Consider the following 23,150-nt stretch of genomic DNA (forward strand, 5'->3'; position numbering starts at 1 on the left):
TATTTTAACTATTGCACATCTAGGCACTTTTAAAGATTCAACCCTTGCATAACAAGTGTGCTCAAGAACTCACGTGTACCAGTTATTTTCGCCACAAACACAATTACGTATTTACTAGCTGTGCTAAAATACTCTTTCTGAATGTAGGCCACATGGGAATATGGCGCTAACACAAGCATGCAATTAAGGAAAAAAAAAAAAAAAAAAGAACACCTCGACAATCTATATATTTTCCCTTTTTTTTTTACCATCATTTTAGTACAAAAGATTATTGCGATCTTGGGCAATAGCCATCGTGATTCGCCATGCTTACCTTGTGCCCCAAGCCATGCTCCCTGTCAGAGTCCAGCTCTGGATGCTCCAGGTTGTTGCTGTTTTCTGCAAATAGATGGGGACAATATCCATTCAGAGAAGACACAACAGTGCCATGAACACGTTGGAATATACACCCCTAAGGTATGTGGAATACCAGTCAACCTGAAACTAATAAATCATGCTATGGAGTCAACAACTATGACTGCTACAAAATGCCTATAAAATTAAAATGCTTTGCACAAAGTGCGTGATCACAAATTTTACTCACATTGCTGCCAGCAACAAATCGGGATTGACAGCTAAGAGCCATTTCTGAGACATGCGCTAGATGCTCAGAGCTTCCCATCTGAACACGGCGCTCGCGCATCACCAGGGAGCTGTTAGAGCATATTTCAAGGCTCTGAGTCTCTCAAGGCGTAATGAATTTGTACAGGCCACAGTACAACTATGCAGATATGGGAAAGGATGTAGTGCAACCTTGCACTGCAGCCTCCTGGAAGGTTCTAAATTAGCTTAGACCTCTTTTACTGCACACAAAAATCACCACACATAGGCATTTTTGTATCTCGTTTCCACTATAATGTGACCCCAAGTCCAGCAGGGTTCATGATGTGTATCATATGCCTTTCCTTTTCCGGAGCTGTCACCTCTAAAACCAACAAGCTGTCTTCTTTGCTGTTGTTTTTTTTTGTTTTTTGCTGTTGTTTCCGAAGTGCTATAGCACACAGAACTTCTAAACCCGAGATTTTGATGCAAAAAGCTAAACTAATGGTGATTATGTGGCCATCCTTGACTCCCTAAGCGAACGAATCTCTTGCCACTTTCCAGGTGCACTATCTAGTGCATTCTTTAAATGCTATATTTTCGTTTCCTGCACAGCTTTATTTTTCCCTCAAAGCAGCAATTTTTGAAATGCCCAGAAAGTTGCAGTTTAGGCGTGATATGTTATGTTAGGATTCCAAGGGAAGGAAAGCATAGCAGAGGGTTAAGTGGGCGGATGAGGTTAAGAAGTTCACAGGGGTCAAATGAATGCAGCTAGCACAGGACCGGGTTAATTGGAGGAATATGGAAGAGGCCTTCGCCCTGCAGTGGGTATAGTCTGGATGATGATGATGTTAGCAGCATGGTGCCAGCCTTGGGAACAGCGCGCTCGGAAATATTGTGTTTCATGTGATTCTGCTGCTTCAACAGCCGATTATTTTTGATGTAACAAGCAGCAGTTACTCTTAGAATGATGTCACATTGTCGAATTTTTGTTCTACGCAACCTCGGCTTCGTACATCAGCAGATAAGTTTTATTTTCTGCTCCGTTTATTCTTAGAGCCAGCTCACGCATTGCACGGATGCCATTAACAATATTTCTATCCATAGTACCTGGACAAGATATGGGCAAGATTTACTTTCACTTCCATAAGCCCAAAGAAAAACCGAGTTCCATCCTAGCAGAAATCGAAGAACTGACCGAGGATTGATCCTCCTGGCTGCCCAAAAGTGTTTGCAGAACTGCAGTAATCTTTTTATTCTATTAGAAGCTTGTAACCATACACAGATATTGATTTTGTAATACAACTACAGTTAAAACTTGATTTAACGAAGTTGAGGGGAGCCGTGAATTATTTCGTTAAATCGAGAACTTCGTTAAATTGAATGAGGCATTTCTTGGCCACATAATTCAGTACATTCGATTACAGTAAAACCTCGTTAAAACGTACCCGCTTAAACAGTACTTTCGTTTTAAAAGTAGTAAAGTCAAGTCCCCGACTGAGCACCCATTGAACATAATGCATTTTGCATCCGCATAAACCGTACTAGCTTATCGTGGTCGTATCGGTTAGCACATACCATTTTCACTTTTCGTCGCACTCGTCGACGGGACGGCAAGCCACACAGCTAATGAGAAATTAATTTTTTAATTTTGAGCTCGACTCAAAATTACTCGTTTTGCGCCGCGCAGTTTGAAAAAAGCGACGGGATGAAGATGCTCCGCGCTGTTACCGCTGACTCGCAATCAATAAATTTTGGGGTGCTGTCTACAAAATAGACCAAAAATTAACACTTTTTCACTTTTATTTCTCGAAAAATGGTTCGTTAAATCGGGACAGATCCCGGAATCGGTTTCGTTATTTCGGGTTAGTCAAAGCATTGAACCCTATGGGCGTCTGAGGGGGAATTAGGATACCTTCGTTAAATCGAGATTTTCGTTAAATCGGGTTTCGTTAAATCGAGTTTTGACTGTATAGCTTTCTGCAGCTCAAGGAAGTATTTTATTGCCTATTTTCATTTTCATGTGAGTAGATAATCACAAACATAACGTTATGGTGAATTCCTATGTTTATGATTTTTTTTTTTTACTTCTTCAAAAGTACTTTATTAAGCTATATTTCGGTATGTCACATTCAAGTTTGAAAATATAGTCGCTCAAAACGAAAAATATTTCTAGCTCTTCAAGTTTTTCAGTTGCAGCTTCAAACCTTTAGTGACTGGTTTATAAACAAATTTGAAACATTTCACATGCTCTAGAATTAAAATATTTTTTCCTCTGATAAATACTATTTTTTTTTTTTTAACTTTCAGCTTTTTTGATTTTTGTCTGCCACTTTTTATTTTCTTGCAATATTCACACCAGGTACTTGTTCTGAAAAAGGTATCTACAAAAGTGATATTCTATTGCCGTAATTTAAACGAATCTTCCTACCTTACAGCAGGAAATATTTTTGCCTGAGACCTGTGAAAAAGTCAATTTGCCCGCTATAAGGAAAGGGCCAAAGGCGTTCCCAATGCCAACACAGTAAAATTTGCTGTCTACACGCCATCGCTAATCCATTCAGCCAAGCTTAATGATTCAGCTGGAGGTTATTTTAACTTCTAGAGAAGACCAGCAGTAGCCAACACAAAGAGCTGACTGCACTGCAAATGGCTAGAACAGGGCTGATATTTAGCATTACTAACTCGTGCTTTCTTAACCTGAACACAAAAACAAAATTTTAGGACTGGATTTACAAGCAGTTTAGTGGCTGTCATAGCCAATTCACCTTTTTTCCTTTCTCCATAGGTCTAAGGATGCTTATAAAACAGCTGGTCAGGCCAATATATTTGAACGATGAAATCATCCTTACCATCATCGTAGACATCTCTCCTCTGCTCCTTTAACAGGTGCTGTTCGGTGGTTTCGTCAATGTTGATGTTTACAGCTTTGAAGATGGGTGACACAGGTCTGGCTTCTACACCCTCTGTCATGTGAGCCAGCATTGCCTGGGCTTGCACCACATCTTCTTCCAAAGACTTCATTCTAAGTGTGGAGGACACCATATAAAACATGTTTACTCTAGAAATGCAGGAAAAGTTATCCTTGAACCAATGACTTTCAATTTTCTTTTTTTGGTATTGGGGGCATCAAATACCAATTCGATTTTTCATATGGCGAATGTGCAGGTCAGGAAATGTCCTCCGAACATATGGAAAAAATGTAAAATTATTGACCCTGGCCCTAACTAGGGTTTATTGAAAGTATGTTGGCAAGCATTGTCTGTATAGTCTTTCACAGAACGAGCATGAATAGATGATCAGAAAATGTCCTAAAAGGTGCTAAAAGAGGTGTGTGTGTGTGTGTGTGTGTGTGTGTGTGTGTGTGTGTGTGTGTGTGTGTGTGTGCGTGTGTGTGCGTGCACTAGCATTCCCCAGAGGTGCGGAATGCGCCCGTGCTTCAAATGACAAATTTTTGAGTGAATTGCTGTTACCTTAAGCCACCATTTTTTTTTAGTAGGAATGGAGTTTGTCGAGTGTTCCCCAGTCGCATTCTATATTTTGTGCTCGAAAACAAGAATCTAAAAAAAACCCCAGGTTCTTTGTGCAACAAACAGGTGCCTGGGGCCCGAAAAAAACGTGACACAGGGTGACTATACAATCAAGATGATTTTCAGTGGTAACAAACTGCTTGGATTGTTTGTTTCCTCATACGATTTCCTGAGCCCTAAAAGTTCTGAAAACGATGTCAGCTATACAAGTGTGGCCTTGTTTATGTCTACAGAATGCAGGAGGCGTTTTATCAGACCTGGCCTGTCGCCATGCCGCCCTCTTTTCAGCCTCCAGTGCCCTCTGCTCAGCATCTGTGAGGCTTCCAGGGTCTGCCCGCTGCTCTTCGTCAAGTTGTTGCTGACGCTCCTGCAAGCGCCGCTCTGCCTTTAGAGTGCGCACGGCGGGAACTGGGGGAACCTGCCGCACGAGCCCCGTTTCCATTGACATGGGGCTGTCCACCTCACTGTAGGACAGAAAGACAGTGCCGTAGAAGGGGTGAGTTGAGTTCCAGTCAGTACTAACATAAAGCTTATTTTAGAAGCCCCGCATAGCCAATAATGCTGCAAAAATTACCCCAATCAACTAAATTGCACGCAAAAAGAGAGAAGGTAAGGGGATACATGGTGGAATAGCCTGGGCAACTCCTAGCATATTGCACTTGTATGGTAAAATGGTCGGTGATCGGTTTATTTACGGCAGCACCACTATGGTTCACTATTTGAGATGCCTACAGGTAGTTCATAGATATCTAATTACACTTTGTGCATGATCCCAGCAAATGCATGTCTCATTCAAGGCCATCATGTGCTTTATTAATCCAGAGGCATACTGATCATTTGAGACAATCCTTAAAAAGGCTTATAAATTCTGGCCCTGAGCTCCAAGATGCAGTGAGCTGTGGAGGCATGAACAGAGCACAGGAAATGCAGGATTATGACAGTAAAACAGTGAGTGCCAGTAACGATGCTGGTGCATACCACCATAGGCTGGGAAAGGACAAGATGGGGCAAGCTGTTCTTAGTGGATGCTGCCAGGTATCTGCAAATGACGTAATGAGGTGAATGATGTGTCACGGTTGTGTATGTGCACTGGACACTCTGTGCTTTTCGGCAGTTCTCTGGAGTGCTTGCTTTGACCAGTTTCTGCCATATAACATCCTTGGTGGAGGTACGGGGTATACGACCACATCACAGTGCTTCAGAGCAAGTCATCAGACTGTGGCTACCACCATGGATGCTCAACCCGGCAAGTCATGTAGCACTATTAGCACTCCCTTTGTGGTCATGGTGCCTCCCTGCAACCCCAGCATCTTCTCTGGAACTGACTGCTTGAATGAACGAGTCAGCCCTTATAAAAGATCGCACTCCACCCTCATGCTCGCAAATGCTACCTTTAGCCTTATTGGCACAGCCAGCGTTTCCATATGAAGCAAGTGAGGATGAGCTCATGATTTGGGACGCCTGTAAACAAAAGTGACAGACATTATTTTGGAGACCCTCTGTGCAGAAGATCTCCATGGCGGGGGGGGGGGGGGGGGGGGGGGGGGGGCTTCTATGGAGAGCTACATCGCCCACATTCAAGATGTCTTGACATTATGCAGAAAAGTGGATGCCGCTATGACCAAGCCGGATATGGTAGGCCATGTACTGAAAGGCACTGCGGAAAATGCTGTTTATTTGCCTATCTGTAAACAGTGCAATATCTTGGACAGATCATCATAAGGAGAGTGCCATCACTTTGAACAAGTCAAAAGCCGCTGCACTGCACAGCCATTCTCTCATTTTATAGGCTTCCTAATATGACACGACTGCGAGGAACAGTGCCTGCCGTCACATCAACCCTCCGACATGCCTGGCTTTGCAAACACTGCCCCAAGGACTTTTCACATGAAATGGAGACCGTTGTGGCTGTGCCATTCCAACCTCAGGCCTCTGATAAGTCTCTGCCTGTCATTTTGCTCATTAAGATCGCAGTGCAGCAAGAAAGTGTCAACCTTAACTTGTAAAGGCCAGTACACTAGATCTCATCCCTTTTATCACTCCCCACGGCGTTACTAGAATTCATTGAGGTGGTGAATGGTAGACGACTGACAACTGCTTTCGCATCAGCCATGTCCACCGCAGCTCATGGCCTACGCCTCTTGATACCAACTTCACTTCTTATTACCGCCCTTGCTTGCACTGCTTTTTCTTGGCACAAGCCCTGTGTAAGGAGCAAGCGCCACACAAGTAGGACGCAAAGACGAGAAGAGAAGAAAGGCAGAAACGCGTGGCGCATTGAGCAAATGTCAAGTGGAGCAAGCAGCAGGTGGGGATGAGAGCGCAGCCAGAGCAGGAAGTTAGGACGAGGACACGGAAGAGAGCAGTCAGGGACGGAAGTCTCTGGGCTACGTCTACCTGCTGGCGCCCCGAGTGACCAGGCTTGGGCTTCAGCCACAAACGTACGGGATTGCAGACCTGGATATCGCCCTAGACGATTAAAGATTCTGCTGGCGACTCGAGTGACTAGGCTTGGGTTTCGCCACAGACGTCCAGTGTTCCAGACTCAGATTGACCCGATCCTAACTCCAGACGCAACTGCCTGAGCTATATGCGTTAGGCACAGCTGGACTCGGACCTTTCTAGCAGCTGTGATGACATGGCCACCAGCGGGGTGACCAAATGCTGCCCGTGTATTTACCAGGCACTGCTCCGGCCATCTGAAGGACACGTATAAGACGTGCAACTGTTGGATCCAGGCTACAGCCTAGAGGCCTGTTGTAGAGTCGCTGCTGACCCAACTCGTCGATCTGGGACGCACTCAGAGCCACCGCCTCCACCGACACCGAGCTGCATCACTTCGTCGGAAGCACCACCACCTCGGACACGAGCACATGGGTGGACCTTTCCTTTTCTTGTTTTCACTGTGCATTTCTTTGCCTTTTCTTGCTTGTATGTGTTCGTTTTTTTTTCTTAATTGTTAAATTACAGTTTTTTTTTTTTTTCAAGTGCCGCCGCCTCGTGTGATTTTTTTATCTTTATTCCAAGAACTCTTCCCACCCTGTCACAAGCGTCTGAGGTACTTGTGCACCCTACCCATCAACTTTTCTGCTTGCCACCGCCGTCAACCTGTTGTTGTTGTTCCCAGCAGTCACCTCGTCCTTTCATTCTTTCATTGCTGCCTTGCACTTGTGCTCATATCAGAAAAGCACCTGCTAGACTATGTTCAAGGAGGTATAAATGCTTCCTGTGTCAGAGCGTTGTATGTGCTTAGTCTCTCTTAGTCTTTTCTGGAAGCAGTCAACATATTTGAACCCATGACTACTTTGTGGTCCTACAGGAAAAGCAAACAAGATTTGCAATGAGAAATGTGACACTACAGTCGATGTCAAATGTATGAATGTTTGGCATTCAAAATATTGAAGATCTGTCGGAGATTTCTAAAAACTTTGTTAATGCGGTGTTCGTAATAATGAGATTTGACTGTATTGGGAAGGCGCTGCAGAAAAAAAAGCAGTTGAAAGTGTGAAGTTGTCTCACCTCAAAGCTGAAAGGTGAGTAGCAGCAGCAGGAGGCATCTCAACATCTTCATCACCTTCTGTCTTCTCATCATCCTCTTCCTCTTCCCCACTGTCATCCTGATGCAACCATCGACCATCACGCTTGCCTGCATGGTCATGCACAGGTGGCGAAGCCAGATTGGTAAGTAAACCAAAAACGTGTGCCTTCTACCATCACATGCGAAGCCATAGATGATGGCTGCTACAAACACTAGCTTGCAGCCATTAGCATACTGGCGCCATCAGGTGACCATCTGCACTCTTTGAAGCTTCTTTTCGAAGGCAACTAATTATTGCACTTGAGCCTATGCGCAGGCATTAAAGCATGCCTACAGGTCTCATCTCGTGCTATGGTTCTCAAAATAAAGCAGAGTGCAAGAAGTTAGTATGCATTTCACGCCACTTATATGAGGGTGTGCTGTTATCTTACTCTCCTAGGTAATATCTCAATATCTGTCCATGCTATCCCCAATGAAAGCCTTCCCCACTACTCAGTAGAGTCTTGGAGACAATGCTAAAATCTCCGTGAAAAGTGGGGTTGTTAGCATAGCACGCTCTGCGTTCAACTCCTTCAGACCCCACACGGTGGCTGCATATTGTACACAATGATAGCGAAAAATATTTCGGTGCATATTCGGTTTGTACATCACGAACAAACCAGTACGTTTTCGCGCTTCCATCCCACAGTGTCACTGATGTACCGGCACATTCTCTATTGTGCATTGAAAACCTCACGCTTGAGCACGAAGCTGACGTGCTTGGACAGACTGCGCCATCTGTGAAATCTTTCCACGAGTTAGTATTTTCACCTCGAATTGTGTTGGTATGTATATACTGAAGAGTATGGAGCGACCGCGCCCACCCCTGCCCCCTTCTTTGCTGGAGGGCGCAATCGCTCTGCGTGCGCTGCTCTTATCGCACTAAGCGATTATGCAGCGCGCGCATTTTGCGGCGCGTGCATGTGGTTACGGGTTCAAGGGTTGTTCTTCCATCTGCTGCAGGTTTTCATTATTTTTATTTTGTTGCCGTGTCTGCTACGACGCGTCATGTTCAGAGGGTCGCACCGTTGCCTCTCCAATAGGTCGACACATGACTTGATAAATACGAATGAAACTCGGATTTGGTCTTTTAAGAAGTATCGAGCAGTTCTTTTCTTATATTATCCTTATTTATCCAATTTATAATCAGGCTGATAATGATGATGATGATGTTAATTAACAACACCTGCAGAACACTGAAATGTACATATTCCGTTGACTATGTTATTTGTATAGCAATCATTATAAAAAATAAATCGCTATGCTCATTCTCTGAAACCAAGCCGACACTGGGGGTGCGTTACAGCCAGAAACACCCGGCAGCGAAAGGGTTAATGGGCACGTGAGTGAGTTTTATGGAACTGGTAGCCCATTATTCGTAGTTTAAGTATGCAGGCTACAAAAAAGAAAGGGGGGGGGGGGGGTGAATGATGAAGATATGCAACAAGGTCAGCACTTACTCTCCTGTTCCTCTCGCATCTTCTGCAGCTCACTTTCAGACAGAAAGCTAAAGCGCTTTGCCTCTGGGGCCTGTGAAAGAAGAGGTCCCTGCTGGTGCTGCTGTTGCATGCTCTCAAAGTGATGTTTCTTCTCAATGAAGGTCAGGGACTCCGGCTCGGCTACAAAGCCCTGCAGCTGCATTCCGGGGTGAAACAGAGAGGTCCAGATTCTTGTATATTTTTCAGGAAAAGAAAGAGTGTACTTGTTGCATGACGAAACACTATACTTGACAAGTGCTTATTGGCAACACTGAAAGGAATGACAGTGCGTTGGCTATTTGTAGATGCAACATGGCAGGATGCCTCGTTTCTCTTATAGCCTACCCATGGTATAAGTAGCTCCCTTTCAGATGAACTTGAAAGGAACCAGAAAATTTGTTCATCTCATCATCAATTCATTTGTACAACAGCACCCCCCAAAAAAGAAATGTAAGCATGCTGGGTGTGTCTAAATTATACACTATAGGAAAAACAGCAAACTCCCCTTCAAGAGATGGGGTAAAAACCAGCAGAGCAGTTACTGCATTGTGTATGAAGTGAGCTGAAGACCCAAAGCATGGAACCAGCTCATGTCGCCTTATTCAAACACTCTATAGTTGGCATAGTATTTTAAACCCCTGTCAGGAACGCAAAATAAAGTGCACTTACAGCGAGTGTCACTAACGAAAAGTGCACTCTACCATTGCTAAACGGCGTAACATAAGTGCACTTGCCAAAGTGTGCACTCAGGGCGAAGTGCGTTCGCACAACAGACTTTGAAGGCCGAGTGCGTAGCCTCACTGGCAGACATTTCATCACAAAATGTATTAATAAGATATGCACACAAGCTGATTTTAAGTATTTTGTATATATAGTTATTTAAAAAAATCGTTTATGATAGCGACGGGCAAAATATCAAGTAACAAAAACATGATGTAACCGTGTAGGTAACTTCTAAATTAAGCATTGTGCGCCACTGCGGCGACGCCATTTTCAGTCAAGTGGCAGTCGTTTTTGTTCATGGCACTTGCTAAGTAAGATCTCTGAATCAAAGCCCGGTGTCAAATTTTAAGCATTTTTTTGTTTTTTACTACACTAAAAAGCAGTATTCTGAGCTTTACGCTAGGATGTTCCAATTTCTTTTAAAAATATATTTTTACAGTTGCCAGTTTCGTATCTACGAGCGCTAATGCGAGTGCACTCCGCTTTCCCGTTTAGCACTGGGTAGCGTACAATGCACTCCCCATAAGTGCACTTTAACTTGCACGCTTGACTGGGGTAGTATTAGTATTGTTCACGTTCACACCACCTCATCTTTATACCCGTTTCCTACAGAGGATGCTATTTTTTTTTTCTTCTGATTTTCGCACCCATCTAGCTCAGAGTGCTTTCAAGGAGCCCAGAAGGACAACCAATGTCTCTCTAATCTTGCTCCACCTGCAGCATAGCATGACTGTTACCAACTCCATGAGCAGGCACGCTACGCAGCTTTTGCAATGTGCAGGCAATGAGCACAGTGTTGATCTCTGTCGCATGTCATGAGCGTTGTGACGCTGCGTCAGCTAGAAATGCAGCCTCCAAGTCAATGAGCCAGGCGCACATTGTGCATTATGTGCATTTTAGCAAGCGCAATGCCAAGTTCCACCAGTGCAGGCGTATCATGGTGACCTGCATCTTCCACATCCAAAAGAATACGCTTCTCCCTAGAAAGTGTGCTCTGTTGTTGTACAGACACAATCCAGATTGGGTGAAAAGGTGTGACGTCACACCTGGAGTGGCAGAATTGAAAACTTATTAAACATTACCCTTGGAACCAGAGCCAAACATGCTACCTCGGGCCACGCAGGCATGTTCGTATGACTTACAGAGAAACTTTATATCCATGCCATGTGGCTTTTAAGGCAAAAGCCTTTAATGGCTCATACTGTCGCGGACAAAGTGTGCCCCGCTTTTGTGTGGGATTGCAGATGGCAGGAACGTTAGACAAGATGAGACTTCTGGAGGAAAGGCGCAGTATCTGTCACACTTTCTCCATCAAGTGTGCATTTGGATAGTACGCCATCGTTCCTGTCACGTGGCGTTCCTTGGTGCGCCTTCAAGTGTAGGATTGCAGATGGCAGGAATGCTAGACAAGATGAGGCTTCTCAGGCTTTCGCCTTTCACTACTTTATTCGCTAAAGTCCCCCGTAATTTATTGATTTTCACATAGTGTGGTAATTTATGACTATATACTAATGAGTACGCGTGAGACAATAGAGGTGCAAATAAAGGGATTAGAGTAAGTAGCAAAGTACATTTTGACGAGGGGTGAGTGCACATGAATGAGGATCCACAAGGGGAGCTCATGACGGGAGACATTAATTCTGCCATGCCATACCGGGAGTTTAAGTGGCATCGGTTTTCCTTTTTCTCTATACCTCCTTGACTGTGCCACTGAGAAAGTTCACTTTAACTGGAGAACAGGCGAAATAGTTTGTTTTGAGCACATTCCTTTTTCATCTTTTTGTTGCACTGAGCCCCGTCTCATACTGCTCACATTATCTGAAAATTTGTCCTAACCAAAATTTGTCCTAACCAAGTCTACTGCACGTCGTGTAAGTAGCTGAGTACCTCATGAAAATAAGCTACGGTGCCAAGCACCAAAACTGCTCAGACCAATTAGCTAATGCATCCTCCCACAAACATGTTTTTACTATGCCAGAATACATTTTTGCCCTGCCACAGTTCCTTAGTGAATAGGGTGCTTGAATCCAAGGATGTAGGTTCCCTCCTGGATACGGCAGCCTTTTCTTTAATGGAGGAAAAAAAAAAAATCAACGTGCAGGTGTAATGTGCAACGTTAGCGCATATTAAAGAACCCCGGGTGGTCAAAATTATGTGAAGCACTTCGCTATGGCATTCCTCAAAGAATGAGCTACTTTGGGTGTCAAATCCTATAAACCAAATCAAAGCAGAACAGTTTTGGCAGCCTTAATTTCTGAAGTGCAGTGGGAGAGAGCCACAAAATGACAAGTAGGATACAGTACTTTTGTCCCTGACAATTCCAGTGACTATTCGGTAATTGTCCTCTGCACAGATTATTTCAACATAATGCTACTGACTGATCCCAACCAATGCATAGCACATAGCACAATGAAAAAATAAATGAAGCTATTCTGCTTTTTTTGGGCTTAATTTCACTGCCACTACTTTGGATGCTTTCTTGTTTCCACCTGATAAATTAACTGCTTCCAAAGAACTCGATTTTTGCAACCACTTTCATCGCAAACCTGCAAACTGCCACAGGACCCTGCACCATGCGAAATGGTCTTAGAATAACTGAGCATCTTAATCAAGTTTGCTTCTCAGTGGTTGCAAAATCAGAGGACAGCATGTGCAGTCCAGTTTGATGGCAAGGCTTTTGGCTGAGCTAGTCTCCAGACAGAGAGTTATGGTCGAGCAGGGAGACTAAAGCAAACAACAAAGGTAGAATCTGACAAAAGGAAAGTTAGGAATATTACAGAAGAGCAACGCACTCATTCCTAGCAACAAAAACAGTGACGAAAGGAAACTACGGAAATATTTTCTATTCCCCTCTTGCAGTGTTCTCTGGGGGGGGGGGGGGGGGGACACTAAAGCTCCGGCTTAAAGAATATGGTGCGATAGCATAGGCTACCACTTAACATATAAAGCCCTGCTTTAACCAAGCCGTGTGAACATGCCTGTGTGGCCTAGAGGTAACGTGTCTGACACAGAATGCAAGTGTCGTGGAAGGCTGACTCTAATATAACCCTCCCGTGTGAAAGGAGTGACCCGAGTTGGCCGCTCCTGTCAAACGTAACGTCAGGCAACCCTACGCCCAATCAGTGTGCGGCCATGCCAGCTGCCATCTACCCCCTGCCAGCGCCATGCTCGTGATTTTTTGCTCACAACACTGACACCAACAATGGCACCGACGCCTGATTTCCCGATGAACCAAGCGTTTAACACTAACACAATAAAAAGCACTAGATAACACATATAGGAGCTGAAAAAAAATTCTCTTCTGCACTGGGTTTGCTGTAGCAGCTATGAGTGAATCACTAACTTCACTAGATGTATTTGCAAAGATAAATGCTTGGTATGTCGTAAACCCAGATTTTAGCAATTTGCAATATTTCTGCTCCAATGGGAAAACTGTTTGCATTCTCAAACAACATATCACGCAATGATATGAAGCAATCTTACCTTACAAAGTACTAACAGAATCCACCTGCAACACTACAGAGGTTGCAGGCAAAATTCTCAAATAAAATGTGACAACCAAACCAGATTATTCCTACAGAGGAAGGGACTAAATTCTAGGGAGTTTTGACACTCAAATTGTCATCATCAAGTGGTACCTGTATGCATTATACAACAGTGAGGGTTAAAGGTAGAGGGAATAAGGAAGAAGAAGAAAAAAAAAAAGCATACACATATCCCAAAGAGAGAGAAAAAGAAAACCTACTGGGTCATTTATTTTTTACATGCATCTATGTTTTAAATATCAACAGCATTTATTGAAGCAGTGACAGTGACATGACTGGCCATGTTATCATCAAATGTGCGTGCCATGTCGTACACGAGTGTACATGGCATGTAGTCTTGATCAAAAATCTTCAGGCCACAGTTAATGTTGAAGGTGTGGCTGAACACCTACATGTGGTGCCACTTGGTTGCGCCGAGAATAACGAAGGCGCACGGAATGTGGCTTTTTATACTCGGGTGTGTAATGACAACACAGCCAGAGAAAACATTATTGCAGCGTTTGTGCTGCACTGTGTTTGCTGCAAACGTAAATATCTGACAATGTAGAATCCGCACAGGTAGGCCATTTCCATTGCCGCAGCGTGTTTCTCAAAGCTTAGAGGCCATTAATAAAATTCCATCTACATGCAACTTGGTTGTGGCCACAGGACTTGTGTGGGCAACGCGGCTTCACGCAGCCTCTGCACTGGAAGCATGCACTAGGTTTACACTGCAAATGTTATCAAGTAGTGGCTATGTTTCCCTCGTCCTCTTTAGCCTCGGTGCAAGTGAGCAGCAGTGCCACAATAGCGAGCAGCTCCTGCTGCATTAACATTGGCCTGAAGACTTTCGACCGAGACTGTACTATAAATACGCTAGCCCTGGATTGCAATGGATACATCTTTGAGCTGGTGATTTCTGGGGACAATAAAACTGAGGCTTCACAAAGCCCCACTGGTGTGCTCTATAAATGCTAGCCACATTTAAGAAAGGGAGCCCATGAATGGTGAAGAAAGAAGAGAAAGAAGAAAAAGGGGCCAAAAAAGTGGGCCGCCTACCTTTCTGGGCTTGGGAGGGGGAACAGGCTTAGGACCCAGGCTAAGTTTGGAAGGTTTGCTGGGCCTACAGGGTTCCGGCGGGAGAGAAGAGGCGTGCGAAAAGAGTGTCCCATCCTCCACGGGGCTGCCTCCACCACCAATGCGACCATTCCGAGAGGGGTGAGAGGGAAGAACAACAGGAGGGGGAAGGAAGACTTCGTCGCCAGACTGAGGCGACTGAGGAGGGGCAGCCAGAGGTGAGTGGCGATGGCTTTGGTGTTGGAGTGTCGAGGGGGCAGAGGATGTGGTGGATGTGGGAGGAGGCGGCGGTGACACCGTTGGCCGGTCGCCTCTGACGAGCTGCCCACACGAAATCACCGCCATACGAGGGGTAGGTCAGGAAGTGAAAAAAAAAAAAAAAAAGAAAAAAGAAAAGAAGAGGGTGGAGAGGTAAAACCGGGATGGGAAAGAACAAAAACGAAAAAGATGCTTTTCGTGTGCAATCTGTTACTCACAGGGTACCCCCAAAACAGAAAAACCTTGTGACAGTGCAAGCAAGAAAGAAAAAATGGTGAGAACTAAAAAAAATTACCATTTCACGATGAAACAAACAAACAAGCCAAACAGTAATTTCAAAATTAGGGAGGTGTGATGTGCATGCATGCCAAGAAGAGGGGAAGCACTGCATGCCAAGACAAACAGCAGCATAGCCAGCTATAGCATGCTTCCAAATGCAAACAATACACGAGGCTCCTAGCTGCAATAAACAAAGCAATCCTGTATCATCATATTTGTGCTCCAGTTCTCCGATCGCCCTTGCTCTACTGCTAGTTCACTAAGCGCAGAGCTGTGTGAACTGAGACAGGTACTATTTGTGTCATAATGCACATCAGTCAAGATGAAAATAACTAAAACACGAACAATTTAATTCTGATGCTCGTGTTGTTTCACAAGCAAGAAAACATAAAAGGCTGGTGTACTATAGTATGTATATATTTCCATACAACAAAGGAAGAACTTGTCATAGCATTATATATAGCACCAGGTTAAGAAACCAAAGCTTTTTTTTTTTCGTATTTGTAATAATTTAAGCAGGTTTCACATGAGTTTTTGCAATCAAAATTATGGCATTCATTCTGCAAGCATAATGCGTAAGCTGAGAGTCAAGTCCCTGCAATATTTTCCTTGTTAGCAATGTGTGGTAAATGAGAAAAAGAAATGTGAAAGCAGGGTTTTAGGAATGTCACTGAAGAGAAAAGTGGCCACCAAGTAAGAACATGAAACCAGTTTCCCTCATGAAAGCCCTGATGATTTCAGCCACTACGCCTCCCGACAAATGAGCAGCCCAGTCAGACAACTTGAATGGTTTTAATTGTAGAATATCCATTCAAGAATGGCACACAACAAAATGACACCATTAACGGTCCGTTCACAACATCACAAGTTCAACAACACTACCACGCTACCTCACACAAAAACGGATGGACATGCAATAATTCTTTGTTGAGAGTTCTCGGAGGGAGTTAGGCACACTGCAGAACTCTCACACAGTACAACAAGATGGACAATAAAGAATCAGGCGTGAGGACAGGAGGAGAAAAACAGCACCGCAGCAGCAGTAGCAGATGCAAAGAAAAAAAAAAGAAATAAAGGTAGCCGAATAGCATTAAGACACCATGTTGGAGGGTCAAGGCTGTGAGAAGCGCTTTACAAAGTGCGAACAGAATCCAATGATAGCACTGCCCTTGCTTTGTGCTTTGAGAGAGTGAGAACATAAGAACGAGTACTCTTAGCCCATCAAATGTGCCACATGATTTCTGTCTCTGGGATGTTCCGACAAACTGACGCGATCATTCAGGTACATGATTTAAAATGTAACTTCAATAACCCTAAGCAGAGAACACTTCTAGGTTTGGGAATGCAGCAACATACACACTGAATAAGCCAACAAGGTAGTATGCCATTTAGAATCTAGAAACACTAAGAATTATGTATTGTCTATGAAAGAATACTGCGCTCGGTATCACCACTGCACAGACCTCCTTGGATATTTGATTCAAGTATGTATACATCTCTGCTCACATGCAACGGTACTGCTTAACGAAACTTTTTCGTTGATGTTTTCGCCTAAAAGACTACAAGAAGAAGCCGCCCTCAGTACAAGTACGAGGACTACCATTGCATATCATCAAGTGCCTTTTCAGCCCAGATCAACCAATGGAGGAACGAACATGCATATAAGGTCAACCAGCAAACAGACAGAATTGAGAGAAAGTTAAGCAATATTTTACAACTGTGTTCCTAAGTAGCTACACTGTCCTTTCGTAAAGTCTCCACTTTGCATAAAGGCACTGAGGTTGTTGCTGTGGCACCAGTCGCGGCCAAGCTGGACACAGATGACGCGGAACCACGCATACCACATACGCATACATGTACACACACACGCACACACACAACATACGAGCTTGCTGTCCTGACACACGGAAGAGGAGAGGAAGGAAGTGGATGCCCAGCAAGCTTATGTGCGCCCCAAGTGTGCGTTATGTCCATCTCTTCCTCATCCCTCAGCATAACTGTCCCTTGGCTGAGAATCCAGTGTTACGGGCACAGCACGGGTAGACGATACAGGACAAGAGAGAAAAACGAGCACGCCTGAGCAGCAGCAAAGCAACCAAACAGTGCAATCACTGCACGAAACAAAAGTTAAAAGCAATGGTCAAAAGACAAAAGCACGAAGTAGGGGTGGCAATGGTTTTGGGAAAGGGGCAGAGAAGAAGGTGGAATAAAAGAGAAAAGGATCGGACAGACAAGAGAGGTTTTGTTCAATGCTGTGTACTCAACAAAGACCAAAAAATGAAGCAGTAATTTGTAATGCACTGTATCCTACAACAGAGTGGCACATATGTACTCAACGTATCTAAAAGAAGCTCAGTTAAGATAAAAATAGAATGTCTCTTAGTAACGGAGCCACTAGAAAAACAATACATGCTGTGTTCAAACGCTGCACGAAACCTGACAAACTGCCATTTGCTCCATAAAAAAATCGCTCTCCTGCTCTTTGTACTTTCTGAATTTTAACCCTTATCACAGGCATCATAGGCTTCTGCGAGAAAAGTTCTTAACGAAACAGAGCATGGTTTTTAATCTCCAGTCTAAATTGTCCTATACACTTCAGGACTGGCACCCACACCGAGATCATTACGTACGCTTCTTCTGAATTAAACTTCCATAGACTTGAAGCAAAACAAAAGATGAAATATCATTCCATTTCACAGAAAAATTAAGAGCCATATTTTCAGTTGCTTTTGATGGCTTTTAGGCTAAATAGTTGGAAAGAGAAACAAGCACAGCAACACAAAAAAACAAAGAAAATTTCACATAACTCTGCATCTACGTATCCACAAAGAACAAATAAAAATGCAGTACAATGTCATGATAGGATCAACACTTAGCATGACTTAACACCTTTTCTCATAGGCAAGAAAAAAAAACCAAGCTAAACCAGGTCAAGAAAGCAAAATGGCATTAAACCACCTGTCGAGAATGGTGGGTTTGCATATTTGGCAGGTCGGAGCATTTCCCTGTAATTACCTTGGCAAAGTTGCATGGTTCATGCGGCGTGCAGCAACTTATAAACTAAGTTAGCTCTTCCTAAAATGATGCTTCCATATGCTCCATATGGCCACAGCGGGATCACTTTTGAGCAAAAGCTGAGAACTGCATGTTCAATTTCTCCACTCCAGTTGCTTTTTTATGAAAGACTCGCTTGGGACAAAGTTAGAGACAAGCTGACACTTCTGACAACGAACCCAAAAATACACAAAAAAGCCCCTTTAAAAATCCTTCCCTTTGGTGATGCTATCATTAGCACGGAGAAAATAATAACAGCCCTGAAAAAAAAAAGGCATAATGCGAAACCATGACTTTCGTGGGAACTGCGAAGAGCAATGTTAAGAAATTCTTGTATCAATAGCAATGATTCCTATAGTGTCTGAAATGTATATAATAATGGCACAGTGATAAAAAAAATATAAAGCCTGTGTGGAGGGGCAGTACTAGGTAGAAAGACTTATCAAAAAGGTTTAGTTGACATGTAGAGCTGAGAATGATGCAGGTAGTTTAGGCCCCTGATAAGCTCATGCAGGTAAAGCACAAAACAAGGAATGCTCAGCAGGTGACTAAGCCTAGAAGAATGCAAAAAAGACAGCCGCTGATCATTTGGTGACATGCACGAGCCAATACTGAATGGCATTGCTCACATGCTCAAGGCACCAAAACTACTGCTTGTGCATAAAAGTAATGCTGCGATCATTACTACTCTTGCAGTCTACGAATATTAAACTAGGTCACTGCATAGAAGCATGTACACAAAAGCTCTTTTACTTGACTTCTGACAGAACAGTTGAAGCAGACTACAACTAAGCAAAGAGAATAACTTCCTTAAAAAATCGTAAACTGAATATTTGAAAAGAAAAGAGCACAAAGGAAGTGGTGACCCCGAAGAAAGTCCCAAAACAGATAGCTGAACACTGCCAAAGCTTCAACAGTGGCTCTGCTAAGATGCTAAGGATGTCAGGCTGCTGGCAACCACACACAATGTGCAGGTGTCTTGCAATTTATTTTTCAGCAGGTGACATCAGAGATCTGAACACCTAGTTTTATGATGTGCAAAGTATGCTAAATTTAAGAGAACGAAATTTGATCAACAAATCTTGTCGAGCTTAATGCAACACCATCATACAAGCTTGCTTATCAAACCTGACAACTTACTGAACTCTAAATCCACAAATGTTCAGTTCCCTTGGAAATATGCGCCAGAGGTGTCGGTTACTTCTAAGATGAATTTTGATACCACCTGGGTGAAAAATCATGCATAAGATGGGATGCAGAAAAATGCGTTTAATAGACAATAGCGGCTTTATTTAATATTTATACTGAGCAACAAAAAGCAGCATAAATAAAGAAGTGCCCATTGCGGTAAACCTATTGACCTAAATTCCACTCCTTAAAACTGATGAGGGAGTGTGCATGCTGATAAATGAATTGTAGGATAGCGCATATGTGTTCAATGTTCCTTTCCGCAGTTATGCCACCCTGTAAATGACGCAAGTTCAGACTGTGGCTGCCAGTTGGCACACTGCTGCTGGTCCCTATCTCTGCATTCCTTCTTGCGTGCTGTTCCTTCACCAAGGTGCCACCAGAGAAGTGCCCTCTTGCTAACTGCTCGGAAGTTCGACGATCTTTCTCCCTTTGGAGTCTGGACAGTGCAGTAGGGCACGGAGACTAAAAGTGACCTCCTCTCTGAAGATCTTACCGTGGCTGCCGCTGAAGCCGGAGGATGGCTGACTGACTTCTTGGTCATGATGACGGTTGTAGTCTTTTGCTCGCCCGCGGGCACGGCAGTTGGAGGGGCTACTGACGTTGCAGCCGCAGCCAGGGCAGGACTCACAAGCTGCTCAGCGGCCCGAACCACTTCCATGACACGCTGCTCCACTGATTTGCTGTCTGCAGGAACTGCCACTGCCTTTCCCTGCCACCAAAATCGCACCACAGAGAGATCTCTAGGGTTTTCAGAATGCCCAGTGGGCAGACATACATAGGAAAACTTTGCTGTTCATATAACGTTGCAGTTGTTCTGAAATATCCCACAAGAAGCTTTTGGTCATGGCTCAATGAAATGTAATGAAAATCCACAGCCAACACCTAATTACATTGTGTGCTGGCAATGCAATAGCATCAGAAGCTGCCGATACTTTTCTGTTTTCTGTCATTCATGGTTGTGTTTGCGGATCTGTGCACATCTGTCTGCAAGGCATAACTTCAGGCCATCTGGCTGATGGTTAGACGTTTTTCCAAAAGTGTCAAGAGGTGCGGACATGGATGCAATGAAGATTTATCGAAATGTAAAGTTGTAACTTCCAGTCTGGCGACGCTACTTTCCCCAGCTAATGGGAATTATCCAGTCATGAGACATCAAATACCTCAAGCCAATGAAAGTGTTTTACGACAGACGACACATTTTTGCCCTATAAGGCTTCTAATGCTATTGCATTAAAAAAAAGGAAAACAGACAGCAACCTAAATTATGCAAGGCACATTACCAATTCCTAACCTGAGCGACAAAGACAGGTGCCTATGCCCAGACATAACCAATTCTAAGCTATGGATTCACTAAAACCATTGCATGTCTCACTGAAATCCACTTTTTTTTTTTTTTGCTGGTTCAGGCTGTGCATAATTGCATTGCTAATCTGCATAGAAAGACCTGAAACAAGAACTCATGAAGGTGGGAAAGCTATTTCTGGCTTGCCCATACTATCTTGACATTTTTTGTGCCTTTTACAACGCAAATTCTTACTACAAGATATTTAACTACTGTTTTTCATTTCTCAGCACGTGTTGCACTTCATGCTGCATACCTCATGCTGCATCAGCCTTGCAGCTGCATAATGAAAATGGCAAAAAAAGAAGCCAAGCTTACATTTTCGTTTCTGTACAGCTGAGCGACACGAAACAATTTAGCTGCGACATAGACAGATGAAAGCTGGCAACAAAATCAAAGCAGCAAATTTAGCACACCTAAAAGCACAAGCTTGAAACTAGTATACGGTAAAAAGCAACTCTCTTACAGCTACTAAATAAAGCATTTCATGCAAAAGGGAAGAAAATCATTCCTCTATCCTTTAACAGTAACTCTGTGATTAGTTTGCACACTGTGAAAGATTATTCTTACACCCTTCCCTTAATCTAACTGACACATTCAGCCTGAGCATAACTACATGGTGATTTGTGCTGTCTATTCAACCACACAGAGCCCACATGTACTAAATGAATGAGTAGTGCAGCTCTCTTCTCTCATATAATGCACCATATAATGGCCTCGATAACTAAACTATATTTCACAAGTATAGTCATACACAGTGCCCATAACAGTCACTGCATGTTCACTCAGTGCTGAAGCCTGTACGAATTTGTAGTTCGCACTAAAGTGGTCAAATTGTAACCCTAAAGGTGACAACGGCATTAAAGTCTTATTTTCCTCTCATCAATTCAATGCTCGTCATGCCTTGCAAAAGACTAATTCTACACTACTCCTAGACACAATTAGCTTGAGCTTCCTCACTGTGTTCCTTTAATTTTTAGAAACTATATGATTATCATCCCTAGCACCATGACACAAGTTGCTGCAGGCAGTTTAAATTTGGACTATTCTATTTCTTGAAAGAATATGCTTTTTGATCCATCTGCATCTTTGAAATCTCCACGCAAGCAACGACGCTCCTTGAGAGAAGCCTTCGCAGCTACTTTGTCACGTGAAGGAAGCAGAGAGGCTTTTACTGCTTTTGAGCAGTTCTGCTTCAGCATTCTTGACATGTGTATGCTGTATAGGGAGCTTGCATAAAGTAATGCATGCTGGGTAATCCGCCATGATGTTGTCGTTGACAGCAGATGAGGCAGCACGGCACTGCCACACTAGCCTCGTCTATGTGGTCGTGTCGTGCGCGCAGACGATGCTGGCGCGACTGGACAGGCCGACCGAGGATTCTTCATGATTCCAAAAATACGTCTGCACGAATGCAAGAAGGCAAAAGATCCCTTTAGCGATGCCGACACGAATGGCTCGCACGGGCCAACACGCGAGATTGACGCCAATCCAGGCAAGTATCAAAAACTACTCGCCAGAGCTAAAAATCGTGAATGTCAGCGATGTCGACGAGCGGCCAGGTTCAGGCGCATAGTGCGGTCAGTCGTTCGCATGTAGCTTGAACAAGTCCGCCTCGCACTGCTTTGCATTTCTTCATAGCGTGCAAGATTTTTCGGGCACAGCGGCGACGCGTACATTCCTCAGGAATCCGCCGACAATTTCACGCACGTAAGGGCAGCGCACGAAAAGCCGCGTGTTTACTCGGCGGACCGTCGAAAACGACAAGGCACTTGCTCAATTCTAGCCACTGTAATTCAGCCTGTCTGCGTTACCCGCTGTCCACTGCCAGTGACACATCATGGCGGATCACCCAGCATGCATCGCTTCATGCAAGCTCCCTATAAAGCATTTCATGCAACCACAAGAATTTACCTCTAGCTGCGCACTCCTTATCTTAGAAGCAAAGGACCGTTGCCAAGATTTTCACCAGTTAAATTTACTGCGATGGGAAGTGTTCCTGGCAGTACTTTGGGAGCCGTTCAATAACTCAAACATTTTTTCCCGGTACCTTGGTTCAATTGAACGAGGTTTTGACATGACCTTTCCTTATCATTTTTTTTTCTTATTCGTCCAGTTTAAAGAAAATCAAGCAAAGGTTCCCAGACTGTTCAGCCCATCACAGACTTCGGCCGAGCAGAAGTCATCTCAAATTGTATTGACTTGTTCAAATACATGCAGGTTTGTCAAATTGTGCCGAGTGGCATGTTTGTTATTGTGCATGTTGCAAAGTGAAATATACTATTCCAAAGTATCCTTGTAATGACAAGAGGGTACCTACGTCAGTGGGCAGGGTGGCCAGTGCTTTGCCCGAGTGCTGTGAGGAGACAGAGGTGAAGCTGTGCAAGCTGTGCGAGTCTGCGTCTCTCTCCTTCTTCATTCTCTCCTACATTTTGCAAGGAGGAGGGTGAGGAGGAGGGTGGGGTGAGTGTGCAGCTTGAGAGATTGCTATGAGCTGCACACCCTGTGCCAGGCTCACACATGCTGCGTGTCTATCTC

The 23,150-nt window shown here is 43.9% G+C and overlaps 1 protein-coding gene across 10 annotated transcripts in view; it reads right to left on the bottom strand.

Annotated features, from left to right (window-relative positions):
• LOC146190732 (protein scribble homolog) overlaps positions 1-23,150 on the bottom strand; it is a 175,756-nt gene that overhangs the window by 30,514 nt on the left and 122,092 nt on the right. For 9 of the 10 annotated variants that reach the window (XR_014706574.1, XM_084601109.1, XM_084601104.1 and 6 more), the window contains 8 exons: positions 22,933-23,037; positions 19,764-19,979; positions 14,471-14,809; positions 9,147-9,321; positions 7,629-7,755; positions 4,367-4,573; positions 3,432-3,604; positions 314-378 (listed from right to left, as the gene is read on the bottom strand). Coding sequence is in view for 9 of the 10 variants with exons in the window: in XM_084601109.1 (XP_084457235.1) it covers positions 314-378; positions 3,432-3,604; positions 4,367-4,573; positions 7,629-7,755; positions 9,147-9,321; positions 14,471-14,809; positions 19,764-19,979; positions 22,933-23,037 (1,407 nt within the window). In the remaining variant the exon portion in view is untranslated. The remainder of the gene's footprint in view (positions 1-313; positions 379-3,431; positions 3,605-4,366; positions 4,574-7,628; positions 7,756-9,146; positions 9,322-14,470; positions 14,810-19,763; positions 19,980-22,932; positions 23,038-23,150) is intronic. The other variant, XM_084601111.1, reaches the window with a different exon arrangement.

This window comes from Amblyomma maculatum, chromosome 4 (assembly GCF_055883805.1).
Source record: "Amblyomma maculatum isolate TAMU_Amacu chromosome 4, ASM5588380v1, whole genome shotgun sequence".
Lineage (NCBI taxonomy): Eukaryota > Metazoa > Arthropoda > Arachnida > Ixodida > Ixodidae > Amblyomma > Amblyomma maculatum.